Source organism: Cucurbita maxima, unplaced genomic scaffold, assembly GCF_002738345.1.
Source record: "Cucurbita maxima cultivar Rimu unplaced genomic scaffold, Cmax_1.0 Cma_Scf00028, whole genome shotgun sequence".
Lineage (NCBI taxonomy): Eukaryota > Viridiplantae > Streptophyta > Magnoliopsida > Cucurbitales > Cucurbitaceae > Cucurbita > Cucurbita maxima.
Window position 1 is genome coordinate 2,415,785 of NW_019272044.1, and position 21,598 is coordinate 2,437,382.

General features: G+C 35.6%; 2 protein-coding genes across 2 annotated transcripts; both read right to left on the bottom strand.

Annotated features, from left to right (window-relative positions):
* Positions 1 to 958: 958 nt before the first annotated feature.
* LOC111500249 (scarecrow-like protein 27) lies at positions 959 to 5,596 on the bottom strand. Its single transcript, XM_023151952.1, has 2 exons — positions 2,911 to 5,596; positions 959 to 1,240 (listed from the first exon to the last, which is right to left on the bottom strand). Exon 1 carries the CDS (start codon positions 5,131 to 5,133, stop codon positions 2,950 to 2,952), a length of 2,184 nt encoding a protein of 727 aa, XP_023007720.1. The 5' UTR covers positions 5,134 to 5,596; the 3' UTR covers positions 959 to 1,240; positions 2,911 to 2,949.
* Positions 5,597 to 15,629: 10,033 nt separating this feature from the next.
* On the bottom strand, positions 15,630 to 21,449 carry LOC111465050. Its single transcript, XM_023109312.1, has 4 exons — positions 21,196 to 21,449; positions 20,027 to 20,811; positions 19,038 to 19,227; positions 15,630 to 16,172 (listed from the first exon to the last, which is right to left on the bottom strand). The coding sequence occupies exons 2-4, from the start codon at positions 20,746 to 20,748 to the stop codon at positions 15,954 to 15,956; spliced, it is 1,131 nt and encodes a 376-aa protein (XP_022965080.1). The 5' UTR covers positions 20,749 to 20,811; positions 21,196 to 21,449; the 3' UTR covers positions 15,630 to 15,953.
* Between the last annotated feature and the right edge of the window lie 149 nt (positions 21,450 to 21,598).

Below are 21,598 nucleotides of genomic sequence, written 5' to 3' on the forward strand. Positions count from 1 at the left end.
AAAAAAAAAAAAAAAAAAAAAAAAAAAAAAAAAAAAAAAAAAAAAAAAAAAAAAAAAAAAAAAAAAAAAAAAAGTGATTTTCATAACTCTTTGTCAATTCCTTCCCCCAAGAAACTCAATCATAAATGGTTCATGAAAGCAACTCTATTGTGCAGATCTATGTACTTTTCATGCCATCATAAATATATATATTATACATAATAAAATAATTTCCACAATTATATAAAAAAATAAGTAAATAAATAATCAAAACAAATCACAACCGTTCATTTTGGGTGTCAGATTTATCATCCAATTCCAATAATTTTCATCATCCACATTTCTCCCCCACCATTATTGTATCACACCCCTTTTTTTTTTTTATAATAATACAAATGAGACGAGCCCGGTGGTGCAGGTCACGCTCGACGAGTGGATCTTGCAGTCAAGCTCTCCCTTCTGCCATTGCACTCGATAGCCAATTTTTGTATGGCGGATCGAATTTTATCTAACAAAAAGCTTAGTGCAATTCATGCTTGACAAGTGGATCTTATAGTCAAGTTCCCTTCTTTCATTGCACTCGAGAGCTAATCTTCGTCTGGCCAAACAAATTATTCCTAGCAAAAAATCCAGTGTCGGTGATGTGATGCTCAAAGAGTGGATCTTACTATCAAGCTCCCTTCTTCCGTTGCAAGAGCCAATTCCCATCTAGCCAATTAAATTCTACCTAGCAAAAAGTCGGTGCAAGTCATGCTCAACGAGTAGATCTTGTAATCAATCTCCCTTTCATCATTGCACTCGAGAGCCAATTCCTATTAATTGATATTGGTTATTTAATATCGTCCAATGAATAATTGAAAAACTTAATATTTGCAAGATGAAGAATTCAACGATAATCACTAAACTATGCTTGTTTTAGTTTAATCCTTGTCGTGGGTATTACAAACTACTAACCATAACAACAAGGACGTTACGAACCAGACCGAACCCATATAGAAATTATAATTACAGTATAGAAATCTAACAAATCGGGGCATTATAATACGAGTAATTAATCTTTGTGACTGTCCAAACATAGCATGTTCCCTTCAATAATAAAGTTGTTTGTTTGTTTATTGATACTCATTATAATATAATCTCATTGCTAAGAACTGCCCCTCAAGCTTTAAGAATTAGGCCATGTTTGGAAGCCTCCAAAATGGCATACCTAAGAACATATGAGTAAACAATTCACTCACCCATGTGGCTTCTTCATCAGTACCTGTTCCCACAACCATACACACAAATTTGATATTCAATATGCAAAAAGACAAGCATTTTGAGAGAATCATTGTAATTTATAAGCCATTCAAACTGAATTATAAGAACCAAAGACAGGAGGTGATGGCAGTGTAATACTTAATTAGCAATGTGAATGAATCACTCGTATCAACGAACATAAGAACTATAGTTTTATCAGCTTTTCGGGTCTTGTCCAACCATAACAATAAGGATAATTGGATCCAAACAGCAGCAAAATATTCGGGTTCGAGTTTTGTATAAGATTCATTCCCCCAACTGCATTGATATGACAGTAGAAACTGTCTGCGCATGTCCATCGAAAACTCGCTACACTATTAGCAAAATCTAGCTACAAGATATGCAGAGCATCCAAAGAAATATCCTTCTTGGTAAAAGATACATGAAGGTTAGTGAATAAAAAGCTCAGATTCTCTGTCTTCATAGCGATGACATCGGGGCTGAGAACTAAACTAAGCAACGAGTTAGGGAATGGCCCGTGTGCATATTTTGAGTTCGAAGGACATTCTACATTCTAAGTTTAAGCTAGAACGGTGAGATCGAAACATTCTTTATAAGAGTTTGGAAATCTCTCCCTAACGTACGCGTTTTAAAAACTTTGAGGGGGAAACCGAAAGGGAAAGCTCAAGGAGGACAATATCTGCTAATGGTGGACTAGAGCTGTTACAAGAACTCAAGATAATAAGGGTGATAAGGACTCGAGATGTATGGAGATATACTCGAAGATCCTAGGTTCAAGCCTCCAAGTGGTTTGTTGTCTCTCGTAACTAGACATGGGACGGGCAAAGACTCGTCAATGGGAGTGGGCTATGAGCTTAGCATAAGTTAATGAGACCTCTGGTATGCAAGTTATCCCAAAAGAGAAAGCATGAAAGTATAAAATCACTATATTCTGAGACTCTAATGGCTTTGATATCCAGCTGAGTTCTAAATACACCTTTACATCATCAAAGAGCTAAAGAGAAACAGACAGTGCACACCACTAAGGTTCGGTTTGGTAGCCATTTCGTTTCGAGTTTTTGTGGAGTGTGCCGGTTTCTCACAAGTTCTTTACAATTGTGAGATCCCACATTGGTTGGAGAGGAGAAGGAAACATTCTTTATAAGGGTGTGAAAACCTATCCTTAGTAGACGCGTTTTAAAAACCTTAAGAGGAAGCTCGAAAGGGAAAGCCCAAAGCGAACAATATCTGCTAGCGGTGGGCTTGTCTTCCTCTTTCTTAAGGAAAAAGTTGAATTCTTAGCCAAATTCCAAAAACTAGTCATAACACAGTGAAACGGGACACTTCTAGTACAACCACGACTCACTATCTATACCCTTCTTTCAAACTCGGTTGTATCTTCATCTCGAACAAGTAGAACAACCAACATAACCAGAAAATGTGCATTTCATTACAATAAAACACGAAACGAAGAAAACGAAACCAGAGCAACAATGGCAGTTTTAGCAGAAGAAATAATATACTAACATGCTTGTAGTTAGATTTTTAGATACACTAAGGAAGCTAGCCTGTCTGGACCTATGAATCAAGAGCAGAAAATGATGCAAGAATGACAAGTAATGAAAGTTAAGAGATACCACAAAACAGTGCAATGTTATTGATGATTAATTATATGAGTAGATAAATTTGAACCTCTGGCATAATAAGAGTAGTTGATAAGAACCCGAGCTTTCAACATCTCCAGGCCGAAGCGGAGATGAGCTCCCGACGCTGCCAGCATAAAACTAGGGAAGCCTGGCGTTTCTCGACGTGAAATCCCCTCACAGAAGTTCTCTTTGCTACACATTCTGCTTGAGTTTCAGTGAAGTTGCTGAAGTTTACTGGTGTAAAGCCAGCAGAGGCAAAGAGTGTTTTCCAAAGGGGCATTCTTTCAGGCGCTCGAAGCCGCCCCAGAACAGTGCTTTCGATTCTCGGTTGCAAAAGAAACCTCTCGATCTTGTTCACAGCGTCCGAGTTCATATTAATAGCATCCAGAGATTCCAGGAGGTTAATGTAGGACTGAAGTGCCTGAAGCATATGCTGAGGAAATGGGAGGTCACTTCGATCGCACCCTCGGTCAAGTGAAACAACAAGTTTCGGTGAGAGTTGTTTGATGAAACGGAGGAGAGATGGAAGCAATGCTGGTTGATTCGATGTCGAACATAGAGGGAAGTTTACTGCAATAGCCTCGTTTTCGTTTGCTCGAGAAAATGGCAACGAAAAGGAGTTCTGGTTCAAGGAATCGAAGTTGATCATATCGAACTCGAAACTTATCCCAATGTCATTAGCAAATTGAGTGAGATTTTCGCGCATTAGCCCGAGTTCGATCGGATGATGAGTCGAGGGAGAGGCAAAAGCAGTAATTTTGAGTGATGCACCCTGGTTCCTCAAGGACAGTTCCTGCATAAAAGAAGCCCATTGTGCTCCAAAACCAATATCAAAATCTACAATGTGAATTCGACCAACGTCGTCGAGAGCCTCGAGCAGTGCCTGATTGCAGGTGAAATTCACAAACTGAACAAGTGGGGAGATTTCGGAAAACACCTTGTAAGCACCCATCTTGAAGATCACATCGACCGGTGTAGGGCAGCGAGGTGGAGGAGGATTAACCGGGTTGTTCATAAGGAGGAGCAATTGAAGAGCCTCCTTGAAGTAGAAAGCAGCCCTTTGAAGGGGCTTTCCAACAGGTGAGAGCTGGTGATTGAGCCGCGCCAATATCCCTTGCGCGTGTGAGAAGTTCCCAGTCCCGACCAGCTCCGCCGCCTTGTAGAGCTGGTCGAGCAAAGCATGTTGCTGTTGCTGTGGGGGATTGTTATACGCCATTTCGTCGCCAAGCCCTACAACTTTCGGCTTCGGGGACATTGCCTTCTGCTGAGGAAGACACTGCAAACCAGGTGCATAACCAAGCTGCTGCTGCTGCAACACCTGCACCTGATGATTCCTCATCAAAATCTCATTCGGTATCGGTATCGGCCCGTTGGGATTCGCGTCGAGTGCTCCGCTCGAATTATGCCTCTTCAGCTGAGGCTGGAGCTGCTGTTCTTGTTGACCAAACATCAATGGCACAAAGAAGCTAGGATTCTGAGGGTGCTGGTGCTGGTGCTGGTTCAACAAAACCTGAGCAGCATTCAAACTCTGGGGCTTCTCATCAGGGCGCTCAAATGGCTGAATCAAACCAGAAACAGGAACAACAACATTTTCAAGAGACCCATTAAAGATAGGGCTCTGAAGATTCAAATTCCCATGGCGATTGTTCATCCCCAAACTAGAACTCTTGTAATTAGCCCCCCCACAAGCAGGAACAGGAAACGATAAATTAGGATTAATGTTAGCAAGAACATTACCAGCTCCGCGGCCAAATTCAGAACCCTGTTCGACAATTCCGATACCGGCATTGCCATCGAAATCAAAGGGGTTTTTACTCCCCATACTGGAATCTTCAACATCCCCGGCGATCCATCGGAGAAACGACTGTTCAGGGCCGGCAGTTTCCGACCACATACTCTCCAAATCTTCCAATCCACTAGAAAAAATGGCGTTCCCAACACCAGCTCCGGCGAGCGGCTCAACAGAAGGGGTCTCCGGAGGAAGTGAAGGAACACAACCACCGCCACCGCCACCGCCACCGCCAAAGGAAGAAGAGAGAGTGGAAACCGATGTGGGAGGACTGGGGCTTCTCATATGAAGAACGGAAGTGGGTTCGTTGTTGGGTAAAAGAAAATAAGAAAACCCTTCTTGTTGTTCTTCGAGTTCTTGGTGTTCTTCCCCCTTTTTAACCCACTTTTCTGCAAAACCAGAGCAAATCGGAGAAGAAGATAACGCGGCTGAAATTTCCAAGTCCCCCTTCCCCTGAAAATGAAAGGAAATCCCCCTCATACCCAGAGAAGCAAGAACAAGGCCGCCAAAGAAGAAATCAAGAACAATAACACTCCAAAGGGTTTGAAAACAGGAGAAGAACTACAAATTTGTGGGTTTAATCTGAAACCCACCATTTTTCTTTGCATGCCATTGAATCCCAAAATCCCATTATCAAAAACCCATTTCAGAGATTGTTCTTGAAATTCCTCTTCTTCCTCCACCTCAACCCCCTCTTCCTTCTACCTTCCATTTCCATAGCTCTGTGTTTGTTGTTCTTCTTCTTATCCCTTGAGAGATGGATGTTTTGTTTGTTGTTGTTGTTGTTCTAGGCTTGTGTTGTAGCAGAGGTCTGTGGGCTTCTCTGTTCTGCCATGGATGCGTACATCATAAAAAAGGCAATAAAGCGTACGCCTCCTTCTCCTCCACTCTCTCTCTCTTCATTTCTCTACTTTTTCTCTTTCTTCTTCTTCTTCTTCTTCTTCTTCTTCTTTTAATATTTTTGTTCTTTGGGTTAAAATGGTTTTGTTTTTGGCCCTTTTTGTTCATTTACTTGCCTTTGGGTTTGCTCTGTGCCTCCATTGTAGTGGGATACTCTTCTCTCTCTCCCTAATTTCAGAGAGCCCAAAATCAGCCATCTCAAACACAACAGGAACAAGGCCCTTCTCATTTCTTTCTTCCAACCTTACCCCAACTCAAAATTCTTTATTTTAACTCTCTCAAATTATCGAACTAAAAGTTTAGACGGATGTGTTTGTTCAAACATAATGGATAAGACATGAGAGCGATCGAGATAAAAGAAAGTTTAGACTCGAACTGTCGAGCTATGAAAAAGTTTGGAGTGTTGTGTTCATTCAAACATAATGGATTAGACACGAAAGGCTGACCTAAAAAAAAATTTAGAATGATGTGTTTATTTAAATAGGTCTATTTTTTTGTTTTTAAATCATTTTAAAATTTTATTTTCCAAACTTTTAAAACTAAAAAAATAACAAAAATAATTTAATTATTTTTATGTGTATTTCTCAACGATGAATTTCAAGATTATAAATTTTTAAAAAATGGGAAAAGTTCTAAAATTATTTTAAAAACTACAAAAATAGACCTGTACTCGGGACGATGTTTTAGGGATTCTTATGATAGCTCCTTGATTATTGTTTCTGCTCGTGACTTATTGGTTGATGAAAGGGTTTCTATTGGTAGAGTTCCTATCCTCGGCCTTGGTTACGTTCTCGTCTTACTATTGGCCTATTAATTGATTATAAATGCAATCGCTATATAAAATAATTACAAAAATTCTCCTATCGTTCAAGGGCAAGGGCACGGAAAAAATATATAGTGACTTGTCTGGACCTAATATTTTTTTCTAAAAAAAAAATCAATTAATAAATAAAGGAAAAATAAAATAAAATAAAATCTTATGATAAATCTAACCTCAAAATTTAATTTAAGTTTGGCTCAATTTTAATTCTAAATATGTTTTATGATAATGGGAAAATTATAAAATTATGATTTTCCTTAAATTTTTCATAAAGAAAATATAATTAAAATTTTCAATAATGTTCCTAAGAAAGACAAAAGGAATATCTTGTTATATTATTTTCTTTATTTATTGATATTAATTGTTATTTACACGCAAGCAATATCCATTAATAAAATAATTTATGTTAATCATGTGATTTAAAAAAGACTGTTTTTGTATTCTTAAATTATTTTAAATTATTTTTTATATCCCGTCATAAATGGGTAATGTGGTCATGTAGGATAGTAACCACACCTTGCTCTTCTAATAAGCCATCTCTTTTATACTATTTTCAATCCCAAAGTGAGTTCTTCCCGAAAGGGGATGAAGTTCGTCTAAGATCATGTGTCGAAACATTGATTTCTCGAAGAGAGGCTCGGTGAAACAGATATGTTTGTGAATACGAGCGACAGTAAAAGAGAGGCGTGATAAGTGGAATTGTTTTGCTCTAGAAATACGAGCGTTGAACCTGCCTTCGCGGTACCATAGATTGCACCGTTGGCACCATTGAGATTAAAATAGTTGAAATTAATTGAAAACATATTTTAACCGCTCAAAATCAATTTAATCGTTTGAATTTATTTACATGAACTAAAGTATTACTACTCATAACTTTGCAATAATTGTTTAAGTATTATCACTCCTATCAAGCTCACTATTAGCATATATTATCCGTTTTAACTTGTTATGTAGAGATGTTTCCATATCCATATAAAGAATGTTTTGTTTCTCTCTCCCATAAATGCGAGTTCTCACACAGTGATTAAGAATTTGGTGTTACGTCTAATGGCTTAAAAAATACCCTACTAATTTTTTTTTTTTAAAAAATAAAGTTGAGGATGATTTAAAATAATTTCTAAAAATATTAATGAGAGAGACGAAAAAAAAAATAATAAATAAACAAAAGACAAGGACTTGAGGTGCGAGTACGACGCTCCTTAAGGCGATTGAAAACGACACACCAATAAGGGGTCACTTCAAAAATCTCCACACCAATGGGCCCCACTCTGGAAAATTGAAACTGTTTCTCAATAGTTTCCTGCGTGACTTTCACTTGCCTGCTAACTGCGAGTGGTTCCAATTCTACCTTCGTTTTCTTTTCTTTTTTTGATTGAAAAATAAAAAATTCGAAATTAATTTATGAGTTAGACATTTTTTTGTACGGTCAATTTAACCGATCCAACTAACTCGAAAATAGAATTATAATTCATCTTTATCTTATTCTACTTTTAATATTATTATAGAAATTAAGAATATACAAGATTATAACCGAAATTAACAACGTATTGTGACTTGTAAATATTTAATATTTAAATTTTATGAAATTTTAGTTATTAATATCACGTGTACGGGAGATAAATATGATTTTTTAAAATAATAAAATAATATCCAAAATGAAAAACAATAAACTAAAATAATATCTCATTTTTATTTTTATTTTTATTTTTGAGTCATTTTTGTTGTATATATAATATTTTATATATATATATATATATATATATATATATATATTTACCGTACTGAAATTGGAAAAGAGAGTAATTATTAAAATGTTGTAAAAAGTATAGCAGACGATTCAGTGGGCTCCTTTTTTTTGCCCTCATTTTTTTAATATTTAAGATAAATTAATAAAAATAATTTAATGTTTACACCTTTTTTTAAAAAAAAATATTTATAATTTTTAAATATTTTTATAATATCTTTAAACTTTAAAAATATTTAAAAGATATTTTTAAATTTAAAAAAAATTAAAAATATATTTTTACCTTTTTAGTTTGGAATGAAAAGTATTTAAAAAATATTATTAAATTTTCGAAAGTTTTATTAATGGACTTTTAAGAATTTAAAAAAAATCCTTAAATATTTTTGAAAAATTAAAAAAATATCCCGCATATAAGATGTCAATACATAGTTTCATCCATATATTAATGATAAAGTTAAAGATAGCGTTTCAATGTTTTAATTCTAATTTTGAGTACATATCAGTATATTTATGCATCCCTATGACACATTCATGTTATAAACTCTTCGTCAAGCTCTACCCATTTAGTAGCCTTACATTTAACCCCCTTTTGGGAGAGGACAAATCAACTCGAGTTTAGTTTAATTATGATATTTTAATAAATGAGAGATACATATATGAATCGAAACCATGTCTGAATGAGTGCGATTCTAAGGATAAGATGACTAAAAAATGCATAAAAGAAATGAAAGTTACTACTTATACTAACAAGATACACATTTCTTTTCGATGGCTCAATCATAGAAACTCAATGATTATACATGTTTTACTTGAAGCAATTATATGTTGAGTGACCTCCTATGAATTTTCCTGAGATGCATATGAGTGAAAACAAACCATGTATTATTGGAAGGACTCTTGTTAGTTTGTGGGGATAGTTGTCAGTGTGTCTGAATTGAAACTATCTTAAGGATATGATGACTAAAAATTACTTAAAATAATCGAAAATTACTATTATAAAGTTTTGTAATGGCTCAAGCTCACTCCTAACAAATATTATTCGTTTCGGTTCGTTCGTTACGTATTGTTGTTAGCCTCGCAGTTCTAAAACGCGTCTACTAGAAGAAAAAAGTTTCCACACGCATATAAGGAATGCTGGACATAGATCTGAGAGAGGGAGGAAGAGAAAATGATAAAATTTGAAGTTTATCTCGAAATCTTCACCTTTTTTTTTTTTTTATTTTAACTATCCAATCTATATTACTTCACCACATGGCCTCCGACAATACCACACTTTTTTTTTTTAATTTACAAAAATATTTTAAAAATAATTATTCTCGATATAATTTACCGAGACCACAACGTGGAATTCTCACCACTAAAATTTTTGTAATAGCCAAAGCCCACTTCTAATAGATATTGTCACTTTGGCCTATTACATATCACTGTCAATTTCATAATTTTTTTGGAGTCTAAACGACTGCTAACTGATTTTGTTCAAATAAGAGAGGTTGTCACAAGAATGAAATTTTTGGGGTCGGACGCAGGTTGAGGCCAAAATCTCTATAAAATATGAAATATTTATATTAAACATAAAGTTGACCGTTCAAATAATATTAAACATAAAGTTGACATTTTTCACGTGTTAAATATTTGGTTGACTTTTTTTTTATTCTCCTTTTTAATTTTTTTAGAACACGTAAATCATTTGGATATTTATTTTTCTAGTCCAATTCAAGAAATTTGTAACGAAAATAATGAAATTTGGAAATTGACTTATCGGAATGGTCTCTTACGACAGACAGACAGACAGACGATTCTCCCTGTACCAATTGGATTTACTTGAGAAAATTCGGATCCACGTGAGGTTGAGGAGATCCGTGAAGTATTTTTATAATCAATTGGCTCCATGTTTGAGAGAAATTCAAGCGGAAAGAAATTTTACTGCGGATGAAAGAAATTCGTTTTGAAACGGATGAATATAATTAAATTATGAGGACATCTATTGGGCTAAAGTCAAATGTCTATCCGTAAAATATTTAAGGTTAAATTGATAATTAATATAATATTTAATAATTATATAATTAAATTAGGGTGTAATTAGTTTAGTTGGGTTTATTATAATAATAATAATGAAGAAAACAGACAAAATAGAGAAAACTTAATTATTTTGTTAAATTATTAATTAAGGATTTAAACTCACAAGCTTTATCCCTTGCGTCCTCTCTCTCTCACTTTCTCTCTCAAGGTTGAAATATGAAAAGAAGTGAATGGATGTCATCCCATGTGGGTACTTTTTCAAAAAAAAAAAAAATCTATTTATTTTAAAAATATCTTTGATGTGAAATCTCACGTCAACGTTTTAAAACTGTGAGACTGTACATACGTAACGAGCTAAAACAAACAATATCTGCTCGTGGTGGATTTGAACTATTACAAATGGTATTACACTTCTTTTAAAAGTTATTGTTAGACGAACACGACTCTCCACAATAGTATGATATTGTCCACTTTAAGTATAAGCTCTCATGGCTTTGCTTTGGGCTTCCCAAAAGGCCTCAATCTAATAGAGTTAGTATTCCTCACTTATAAACCTATGATCATTCCCTACATTAGCCGATGTGGGACTTCCATCATCCAACACCTCCCCTTAATCGAAGCTAACTCCTTTGGAGTCTTAGTCATTTTTTACTGCCTTCGAGGAGACTTGCTCAAAGTGGACAATATCATACCATTGTGGAGAGTCGTGTTCGTCTAACTTGGTATCAGAGCCATGCCCTAAACTTAGCCATGCCAATAGATTGGCAAATCCTCGAATGTCGAACAAAGGACTCCAAAAAAGAAAAAAAAGGAGTCAAGTCTCCTCGAAGGTACGAAGGCAGTAAAAAATGATTAAGACTCCAAAGGAGTCGAGCCTCGATTAAGGGGAAGTGTTAGATGAAAGTGTCCCACATTGGTTAATTTAGGGAATAGTCATGGGTTTATAATCTAAGAATACACTCTTCATTGGAATGAGGTCTTTTGGGAAGCTCAAAGCAAAGCCACGAGAGCTTATGCTCAAAGTGGACAATATCATACTACTGTGGGAGAGTCGTGTTCGTCTAACAGTTATTTTTTAAAAATACAAAATATGAAATTTTTTTGCATATTTCATGTTTTTTTTTTTTTATCTTTGTTCCCGGGATAATCGCCCGAAAAGCCTCGTACTAAATTGTGATAGGTGAGCTAAAGACAATCTTTGTTACACAAAAGGTGTAATGAGGCCATAAGTCTATAGACATGTCTCAAGAGTGCCCCCACTGTCATCACAAAGTCCTACCTTGGTCCCACGGGAGTGTCTGGTGGGGTTAATATAAGTAGAAGACGCCCCCACCTTCAAAGGTATGGTATGCAATTTTTCTGTGTTCAATTCGATATATCTTTAGAGCACATTGGCCATAACTCCACATAGGAGCGAGATTTTGTCTTCGGGTATGCTCGACTCAAATACGATCATAATCACAAATTTCCTTTCACGGAAAATTCAAAACTATAATAATTTTATTTTAAAAAATGAGTTTAACATACTATACATATTTCAAATCGTCAAAACATTTTCGTGGAAGAATCAATTGTAACGACCCATGCCCAAGCGTAATGGTCCCACAACCCATAGGTCCCAGGATTAAAACCTACCTTTAATACCATTTGTAACAACCCATGCCCAAGATTCAAACTAGAATTCAGAATCTAGATTTGGCACCTGTGTGCCCCAACATTCCCTTGCATATCCTAACATAGTCACGTTACTTACTTCTCACTTCTAAAAGGGAAAACAATAATCACAGATTAACACGAGTCTTTCCAATATGTTTTATCTGCACTCACATGCATCCAAGCAAAACACGACTTTTATTTCTTTTAAGTCTTTTTTAGTCATCATATTCTTAGGACCCGCTCTCATTTTAATATAGTCTTAGTTCATTCATGTACTTCTCCTTTATTCGAGTGTCAAAGAGAGAAGGTCGTGAATACCTAAGGTATTGGAGTAAATGGTTGGGCATGAGAAGGGGTGAATAGATGAAACATGACAAGCATTATGGATCATGTTTCAAATCTAGGCTGCAACTACACATCAGCATTGACCGTTTGATTTTATCCAAACAATCACTCTTTTCTTATCTTTGAAAAAACACCCACCCTTCCCCCATTCCACATTCAGCCATCCACACCCCTTATCACCTTTCTTTTCTTGTTTGTGTTATCCCATTCCTAGATAAAACAAATTTTAACATTTGTGATCGATTATTATAAAAGTCGAGTCAGACATCAAGTGGTGTGCCAACGAGGACGTTGAGCTTCAAAGAAGATGTACATGGGATAATATGCCAACGAGGACATTGGGTCCTAAAGGGGGTGGATTGTGAGATTCCACACCGATTGAAGAAGAGAACGAGTACCAACGAGGACGCTGGGCCCTGAGGAGGTGGACTGTGAGATCCCATGTCATTTGGAGAGGGGAACGAAACATACCTTACAAGAGTGAAAATATCTCCCTGACATACGCATTAAAATTGGGAGGCTGACTGAATCAAAGTAGACAATAATAATATTTCAATTAAACTTAGACATGAACATTAACTATATAAAATTTTAATTTAGGGTTTGTGAGAGTAAGAGTGTACGTGGTTGGTTAGAGAATTTTTTTTGGACCAACCCAAAATTGCAGGTTGGTTGGGTTGGTGACTTAAGCAACTCAAATAAAGTTCACAACCTAACCTTCTAGTTTCGTGTTTGGTTTGGAGTGTCGGGTTATTTTTTTAATTATTTAAAAAATCATACATGTTACATTAATAATTAAAATCTCATAAAATTAAAATACCACATTATTCACAACTCACAATGCATCGTTAACATCAATTATAAATATTAACTATTCTTAATATTCGTAATAATCTTAAAGTAGGGTAGGATTGAGCTGACTTGTAACCTATTTTCAAGTTGGTCGGGAAAAGAATGGCGACCTATGATCGACCCAAATTTCAAGTTTTCTAAAATTCAATCCAATTCAAACAAAGAAAAAATCTAACTCAACCCAAATTTTATGGTTTGAGGTTGATAATCTAAATTAAAAAAATTATCAGACTATATGAACACTCGGACATGATGGTTGGTCGGTTGGTTTTGTATGGGACAAAAGTTGTTACCTTAAAAATAAAGTTGAGAAAGGACAACAAATTTGGAGCCCAATTAGGTTTTAAAAGACAACAATGGTCTGCCTTATTAAGCTAAAAAAAAATTATTTGAGCAAAATTCTTTTCATATTCCTTCATATGTATGTTCAAATTTAGAAATATTTCTATCAAAATGTGTAGAATATGCTAATTTCTTTCCTTTTTGCAAATGGAAATGCTTTCAACTCATCCAAGAAAGAAAAAAAAAAAGTATTAAACCCATTTGATTGATCGATAATAATATTACAAAACTGGTCCAAACGATTTTTTTACTCGGGTATTTAGCTTAGTAAGTCAACCCTGATCGTAAACTTTCATTTTTATTGACTAAATTTTGATCGAGCCACAAAATCAACGAGTTAAAGTAATTCTTAATCTGCATACTTCAAAATATCCGACGGAACTAGAAGAACCTGTATCAGTACGAATAGTCTCGGCTACAAACTTAAACTGATCAAGGCAACGGTCGTAGGTAATTCAATAAATTTAATTAAAAATGGATATGTATCAATAAAGAAAATCAAGGGTTAAACGGTTCATATATGCTAAGAAGGTTTTGTAAGGCCCAAATGGCCCATATAGGCTTAAGAACAAAAATGATTTACATAGGTTTTGTAATATAGGTTCAAAATCTAGTTTCGATATATGATGGTCTTATATCCTTACGATCTAGACACGTCACTTGCTTGTCTTTAGTTTATTGTGTGAGACTGAAGACTAAGTATTCTTACAAATCAACACAGGTATATTCGCTACGAAATTTATGAATTTTTAATGCTAAAAAGTATAGACAATTTTTCAAAATGCATCGACACGTTTCTTCAGAAAATGACCATCGAGAGAGGCCTCTACCAATGTTATAAAAGTTGGCATGGGAATAACATGTTAGAAAAAGTCGAAAATCTTTTAATGTTTCAGGATGATTTGTGTTCCTTATTCACGTGAATTTTAAGAAGAGCCGCTCGTGATGTTAAATTGTTTCAAGCAAGCGCACTTAATTTTGTAGTGCACGTGATTAAATAATATTTTTTTTAAAGAATAATAATGGATGAAAAATTATTCATAGGGAATATTCACCCTGATTCTTACAAAAATAAACGAAGAATTTCACGTAGATAGAGAATGTCACGGAAATGAGGACGGATAAAACTTTCCTCTTCTTAAGCACGCCCTAACTACTAGATTGGAAGAAAATCTAAGGCCCCACAAAAACCAACATGAAATCCAACGTGGCAAACATTCATAGGTCAAAAGCACATGGTAGGATTGCCACGTGGCAAACAAGGTCAATGGGGTGGAAGGAGTTGGAGGGCTTCATGTCCCTAATTTTAGGGTACAAAGTAACCATTAGGCCATCCCTTTTCCATATCTTCCAAAAAGGTCAATAAACTTTGTAGCTTTTGAAGAATATTAAACAATTTAATTTAATTTTTTTTAATATAATATAATTACATAAACCAAACCATGAATGCTACCATTTGTAATAAGTAAATGAATTAATATTAATTATTAATTTAGGCGAGTTATTTGTTTATATGCTAGATTTTTATTAATAATAATTTATTTTATTACTCTAAATTAATGTCATAACATTCATCTTTATTCGTATTTTTGAGATTTAATTGTTAAATTCAAGCGATTGGTACAAAAATCGTCCCAAATCATGGATTAACCAAGGAGAGTATGGTTGAAGATGGTTTAAAAACCCTAAAACTTACCTAACTTCGGCAAGGCTCCCGTCGTGCTTTATAGTGATTATCTCCCCAAATCACTACTTCCAAACCCTTCTCCGAGTACTTGAATCAAAGCATCTTGATTCCTTATTCACTCGTTATAAATCCGAGCATGAAGTTGCTCCAGCATACTTGAGTAAGAACTCGACTTTTTGGCAACGTTTCTCCTTCACCAAACTAATGAAATTCATCCAATTTCCTTAGCCAAATGATTTAATCCTTATCCTAATCTCATCCATACCTGATTTTGCAAATATATATATAACACTATACTTTCAACAATTAGATTCAATTTGAACATATGTTTTAAGGGCTTCACGACCGCCAAGTTAAGGAGCAGCCCTCATAAATGTGCACAAAATGCCACAGGCAATAGCTTTGATGTGCCACTGCTCGTTCTTGATTCTACGAGCATGAATTGCAAAGTTGTTCCATTTTGAACAACAAATTCTTCATACGTTTGCTACTAACTTCATCACTGACACATCAAATCATGATGAACACAGATGAAAATTGAAACAACTTCAGCCATAACAAAATATTTCCAAACAAACAAATATTTCCTTCATTCTAAAAAGAGATAAAGATAAAGGTAATTTCAACTTTCAACTATATAATCAATTATCTTTGGGCTACATTATTTAGAAAGCATTGGAAATAAGATACCAAAAAAAAAAAAAACAAAAAAAACATCCCATAACTGAGAGAGAGATAGAGAGGCAAGAAGAAAACCTGTTATTGCAGATGTGAACCATCAGGGAAAACTACTACAACAAAGCATGAAGTTCAATAAAAAACAGGTCAGTCAAAAGAAAATTATGAAATCATCCTGGGGGTTCTACCAGTTTTTTTTCGAACTATTTATATCATCAAATGCACACTTAGATCGACGTGCAAGTGCTTGAAACTTATCAAGGGAGGATTTTACGTCGATGGCGAGGTGTCTCTCGCCTCACATACATCTTCTCCATTTCGTTCAATGGCCTGCTAGAACCATCAGGCAAGCTGACGAACTTCCATCCACCGTCACCTCCCCGTTTCCCTCGTGGTCCCATTTTCTCTATTGTGAATTTCCACCCATCTGCAGCCCGACGCCTACTATATTTGTGGCGGAAGACCTCTCCTGCAATCTGCATTTCAAAGAAATAGTTATTATGTGAAAATGGAAAATTGAGTTCCATTGCATTTGTACACCTTTATACCATTAGACATCATGTCTACCATCCCCCTTCAATCAAATCCATTATCATCATTCATTGTTTTAAGAGGCTGCTATTGAGGCTTACGCCTTAAGGAAGACTCTCAATTTTAGATCTAAAGTCTATAACACCTTGTGCAATGATTAGAAGGATAATATTAATTTGTATCATTCTTCAAAAATTTATAATAGAATATAAAATTTTAAGTTTTGACAGTTTGAACTGTTACTACTTCCATTATTGTAACTTTGAAAGCATTGAAAACAAAGTTGGCCTCTATCGATAGACTCATTGTCAAATTTCTATGGAGTCCAGACACATTGGATGGACTTCTTAGTTCTTTGGATTTCTGGGGCTCATCAAGTGGCATTCTTATCACGTGGAATGACCCCGAACGTGACAAAAGATGTGTTCTCCCTTTCTACCCTTTTCACTACAGTTGATAGTTTCAAGTTGTGGATTACAGGGATCTATGGCCACTCGAGGTACAAGGGTTTGCCCCCATTTTGGCAAGATCTCCCTGACCTCCCCTTTTTATGTTCTGGAAACTGGCTGGGAGGGGACTTCAACCTATTTTGATGGGCAATGAAAAGTTTAATGGGAAGGCTTCCAGACGTATGAGACTATTCAAGTCTTTCATTTCCAGTGCTGACTTGATAGATACCCCACTCCAAATGGGCTGTTCACTTGGGTCAAATAACAGAACCTCTCCAACTAAAACATTCATGGACAGATTCGTTATCACTGAAAATGCCCTTGAAAAATTCTCGAAAGTTGGGGTCAAAAGGCTTGATACACTGACATCAGACCATTTTCACCCTTCTCTCTTTGGGCAACACAAACTAGGGTCCCTCATTTTTTCCCAGAAAATATGAGGCTTCAACGCTCCTTCTTTGTCCCTTTGTTCGAATACTGGTGGAAGAATACTCTCATTAGGGGATGATCGGGCCATGAATTTATTCAAAAGCTAAAGGTTTGAAAACTGTGATTAAGTCATGAATCAGGAATGGTAATGGCCGTCTCTCTATCAAAAGAAATCAGCTCTTGGCTGAAATATCAATCATTGATGCCTTAGGCGATTCAGGACCTATCTCTATTGAACAGCACACCAAGAAAGTCTATGCAAGCTGAATTATTGTCTTTTGCAGCCAAAGAAGGTATATCTTGGAAACAAAAATGTAAAAATAGATGGATAGAGGAGGGAGAAGCAAAAAATGGCTTCTTCCATTGTACCCAGGCCACTTAGGAGAGAAAAGGTCCATTTTCGGGATTCCATCCACTACAAGAAGGATTATCTAGAGGTTTTCCCTTCGGTTACTGACTGGAGTCCCATCGATCACCACGAACCACTTTTACTGAATTAGAAGTTTGGAAAGCTGTACAGAGCTTTGGCAATCCCAAGTCTACGAGCCCCAGGTGGTTATACATTCCAAATTCTTTTTTAAAAAAGGTATTAACATCCTAAGTGCAATATTATGAGTGATCCAAGTTTTTTTTTTCTTTTTTCAGATTGTGGCCCATGTACTCTTCAAGTGTCTTAAAAGAGTCCTTCCCCATACCACCACTATCAAACAACTTTTGGAGAAGGTAGACAAACCATTGATGCCTCTCATATGGATAACAAACTTATTGACGAATGGAAAAGGAAAAGGGGAAAGGGACGGTCATTAAATTAGACACTTAAAACGCATTCAACAAGTTTGATTGATTTTTCTTCAAAATATTTTTGCTGCAAAGGGTTTTGGCCAAAAAAGGAGACATTGGAGATTAAAGGTTGTATATCATCGGCAAATTTATCTATTATCATTAAAGAATAACCAAGGGAAAGACCTTAGTCACTAGTGGGCTACGTCAAGAAGACCTTTTGTCCCCTATCCTCTTCATGGACAGCCTCAGTAGGCTCCTCACTAACGCTGAGTCTCACAATCAAATTAAAGGCTTCCATGTGGAAATGGCGAGGTTAGCATAAACCATATCCAATTTGTCAATGACACCATTCGTTTCTCCCCTTTGGCAACGAAAGCTCCCTAAACAACCTTTTCAAGATTGTTGGTTATTTTGAGAAAGTGACTGACCTTATAGACAGGCATTCAAGAAAGTTATCATCCTAGGTTGGGCCTTTCTATTGCATTCTGCATCAGAGAGAGTTAGAAGATCTGGATCATCTGTTTTGGAGTTGACGAGTTGAAATTTTTGCTTCAAAGTATTTGAACTTTAAATTGCCCATCACAAAGCTTTTAGTGAAATAATCGAGGAATTCCCTTCTCCATTTACCGTTTAAGGGGGAAGGTTGTTTTTTTTATGGAAAGTTGGGGGGAGTGTCGTATTGAGAGAATCATGGGGAAAGAAATACTAGAGTTTTAGAGGGTTGGAGAGGGAGTCCTTTAATGTTTGGTCCTTAGTGAGACTTAATGTCCCTCTTTGGGCATCAGTGACAAGTTCCTTTTGTAATTTTTCTCTTGGTTTTATTTTTCTTGATTGGAGACTCTTTCTTTTGTAACCATCATGGATCTATCATCCCTTTCGTAAATCTTATACATCAATAAGACAAATTCTGAATAAAAAAGAATAAACTTGAGGCGTTATCCTCTTCAAGAGAAAAAACTTCAAGGCTACCTTTAGCCTTTAAAAAAATTAATCATTAATGCAATTTCACATTTCAGAACCATCCAAGTTCAATCAAGTAAAAATCATTTGGTAAATGGATTCAAAATGGATTCAAGAAGATTCTCTTTCAATACTCACGCAGCCATTCCAAATCCAAATAGAGTGTAGCAAAAGTACAGCAAAACTTACTTTCTTTTTGTTGAAATTCATCTTCTCGACAAATTCTTTATACAGCATATCATCTTCTTTTTTGGAGATCTCGTAATGGACTTCATCCAAATCTCTGGTTGTACCATCCCAACCTTCCGGCATAACCTTGAAATCGGGTTTGTATGGAAGGGATGCCACATGGAATTCCAGGTCGTGGGATTTAAAGAATCTGCGAGAAACAATAACAATGGTAAATGAGAAAAGATGCCAATGGTAAACGAGATAAGAAATCTTGTAGCTGGCCATAAGGAAGATAAGATGACAATGGTAAATGACTTAATCTTCATACTTAAAAATCTTTTGCATGGTAAATTCAAAATCTTATGCAAGTTCACATCTAATCCTTTTACTTTCAAAATCAATCATACATTAGGAGCATTAATACAATCAAAATAACCTTAAGACAGTAAATCGTCTGCTAAAACCAAGACTTCGAAACATTGGACTTCACCTTAAAGGATTATAGTATTTATAATACCTGACTTGTAAAATATTAAAATTTAAAAAGAGAAAATAATTTACCTACTATATGTGTGTACATCGTGTATAATCAACAGGAGGTTTTATGAAGAAAAAGAGTAATTAGTTGGGGGAAATTTTAATTATACAATTGCAAATTTCACATCCTTTATAATTTATCCATCCATACATCTGTTAAAAGTTAGACAAGGAAACATGTATCTTCCTAAAATAACTTACATATAAATAAAAATAAAGATTAAGAAATTGTAAACATAAAAAACAAAACAGGTGTTCTGATGCCAAATCATATATCTATCTGTGGTTTGTTTCCTTTAAATCTTAAGTCCAGATACTATAGAAAAAAAGTCCTAAGAACTATGTTTTCATTTTTCCAAGAAAGAGTGAAAACGATTTTGCAAAGAGAAAAAATATAAAGGTGTAAATCGTTCTTAAGATGCTATGCTAATATCCATCTAAATTTTATAAGGTAGAAACTTGTGACATACTCTGGGCAGGTATCAAGTAAAAGCTCAACAGAATCATCCAAGGGGTGGCCCAGTTTTTTCTCCTCTTCCTCTTCAAGCTCTTTCAGCCAAAGAATGGCGTGAACCCTTTGCCTCATAATCCTGTAATCTTTAGCAAGCTTCTCAACAGTATATACCTCAGGGTTCTCCTTGTGCAAGCGATACATCTCGGCCTTCTCCGAGTCCTTGAGATAAGACCCTCTAGCACCAGGTTCTCTCACTTGTTTCAAAAGCATGCTCATCTCTTTCATCCTTTCACCCCACTTGTCCACGAAGTCCTTGCTTTTCCGATTTTCTGCCTCTAATTCCCTTATTCTATCTTCAAACTCTTGCAACCCAGAAACTAATGAAGACTGTGGAGATTTTGGTGAATCCCCCCCTTCACCAACCCTGCGGCCTACAGCCTCTCCATCAAAATGCTCTTTGGTCAATCCAGTAGACCAAGAGGAAACAGAATCCCAGCCTAAATCATCTGACGTGGTGCCAGAAAACGATTCACTCACACTCTTATCCCATTCATTCTTAGAATTAGCTTCATCAAATCCACCAGATTTTGCAGAGAACTCTCTCAAAGTGGTTAACCAAGCTCCTTGAACATGCTTCAATGTGGAAACTGAATCAGTAATTAAACTAGATCCCACATTTGTGCTTTTCCCAAGAGAAGTGGAACTGAGACGACAAATGAAATGATGCAGATTTTGCATGGTCAAATTACAAGCCTCTGAAAATGCCACAAGAACAACTCGGTATCCCTAAAAAACCAGAACCTGAAGAAAAATGAAGCTGAAATCACTCAAATTGGTGCCAAATAGCTTTTCGAATACAACAAGTTTCTTTTTTACAGCCAAGCAAACTAGAGGTGAGTTTTCTTTCTTGTTTAGTTCATCTTCTCAGTTTTTTTTTTCTTTTTATTTCTTAATTCGGATAAAAATATTATGCTTTTTTTTTTTTTTTAATCTATTGATTCAATCTGTTTTTTCTTCTAACATGTGAAGTATTTTTAGTCTTACGTTTTCATTTGGATTGAATGAACATTGGCTGAAGAAGATACCAACAAAAAGAAAAAAAAAAACATCAATTCGTTGATTCTTCTTCGTGAGGAACAGAATATGTCAACTAAACAAAATAAAAATAGAACAAAATATCGAAACCTTGGGGCTGGATCTGAAAAATGAGGGGCGAACGGACCTCACCAGCAGCGAGAGTTGTGACTGACTGAACCGTTGTTATATATTTCGGAGAAAGAAAAAAACAACAGAGATAACTAACTCTGATTGCTCGGAGAAACGAGGGAGTGTAAGTAAGAGGGAGGAAGGGAGCGGCGGCGAGTATGTCGGGCAGGAGCGGCGTGCGACGGTGCGTGGTGTAGCTGGAAATGGGAGGGAGGGAGGAATGTGAAGCAGGGTTTAGGAAAGAATAAAATAAAAATAAAAAAAGACGTGGAAATTTTTTCTCTATTTCTATTTTTGTAAAAAAAAAATTAAATTAGTTCTTTAAAAATAATATTTTTAATGCATAATTTATATTTTGCATATAAATTTTATTTTAAAAAAA

Excerpts from the sequence above, each read along its gene's own strand:
- LOC111500249 (XM_023151952.1), bottom strand. The coding sequence starts at position 5,133 with ATGAGGGGGATTTCCTTTCATTTTCAGGGGAAGGGGGACTTGGAAATT.
- LOC111465050 (XM_023109312.1), bottom strand. The coding sequence starts at position 20,748 with ATGCAAAATCTGCATCATTTCATTTGTCGTCTCAGTTCCACTTCTCTT. Across the intron at positions 19,228-20,026 it reads TTACTTGATACCTGCCCAGA|ATTCTTTAAATCCCACGACC; the intron begins GTATGTCACAAG and ends TGTTTCTCGCAG. Across the intron at positions 16,173-19,037 it reads TGAATTTCAACAAAAAGAAA|ATTGCAGGAGAGGTCTTCCG; the intron begins GTAAGTTTTGCT and ends TTTGAAATGCAG.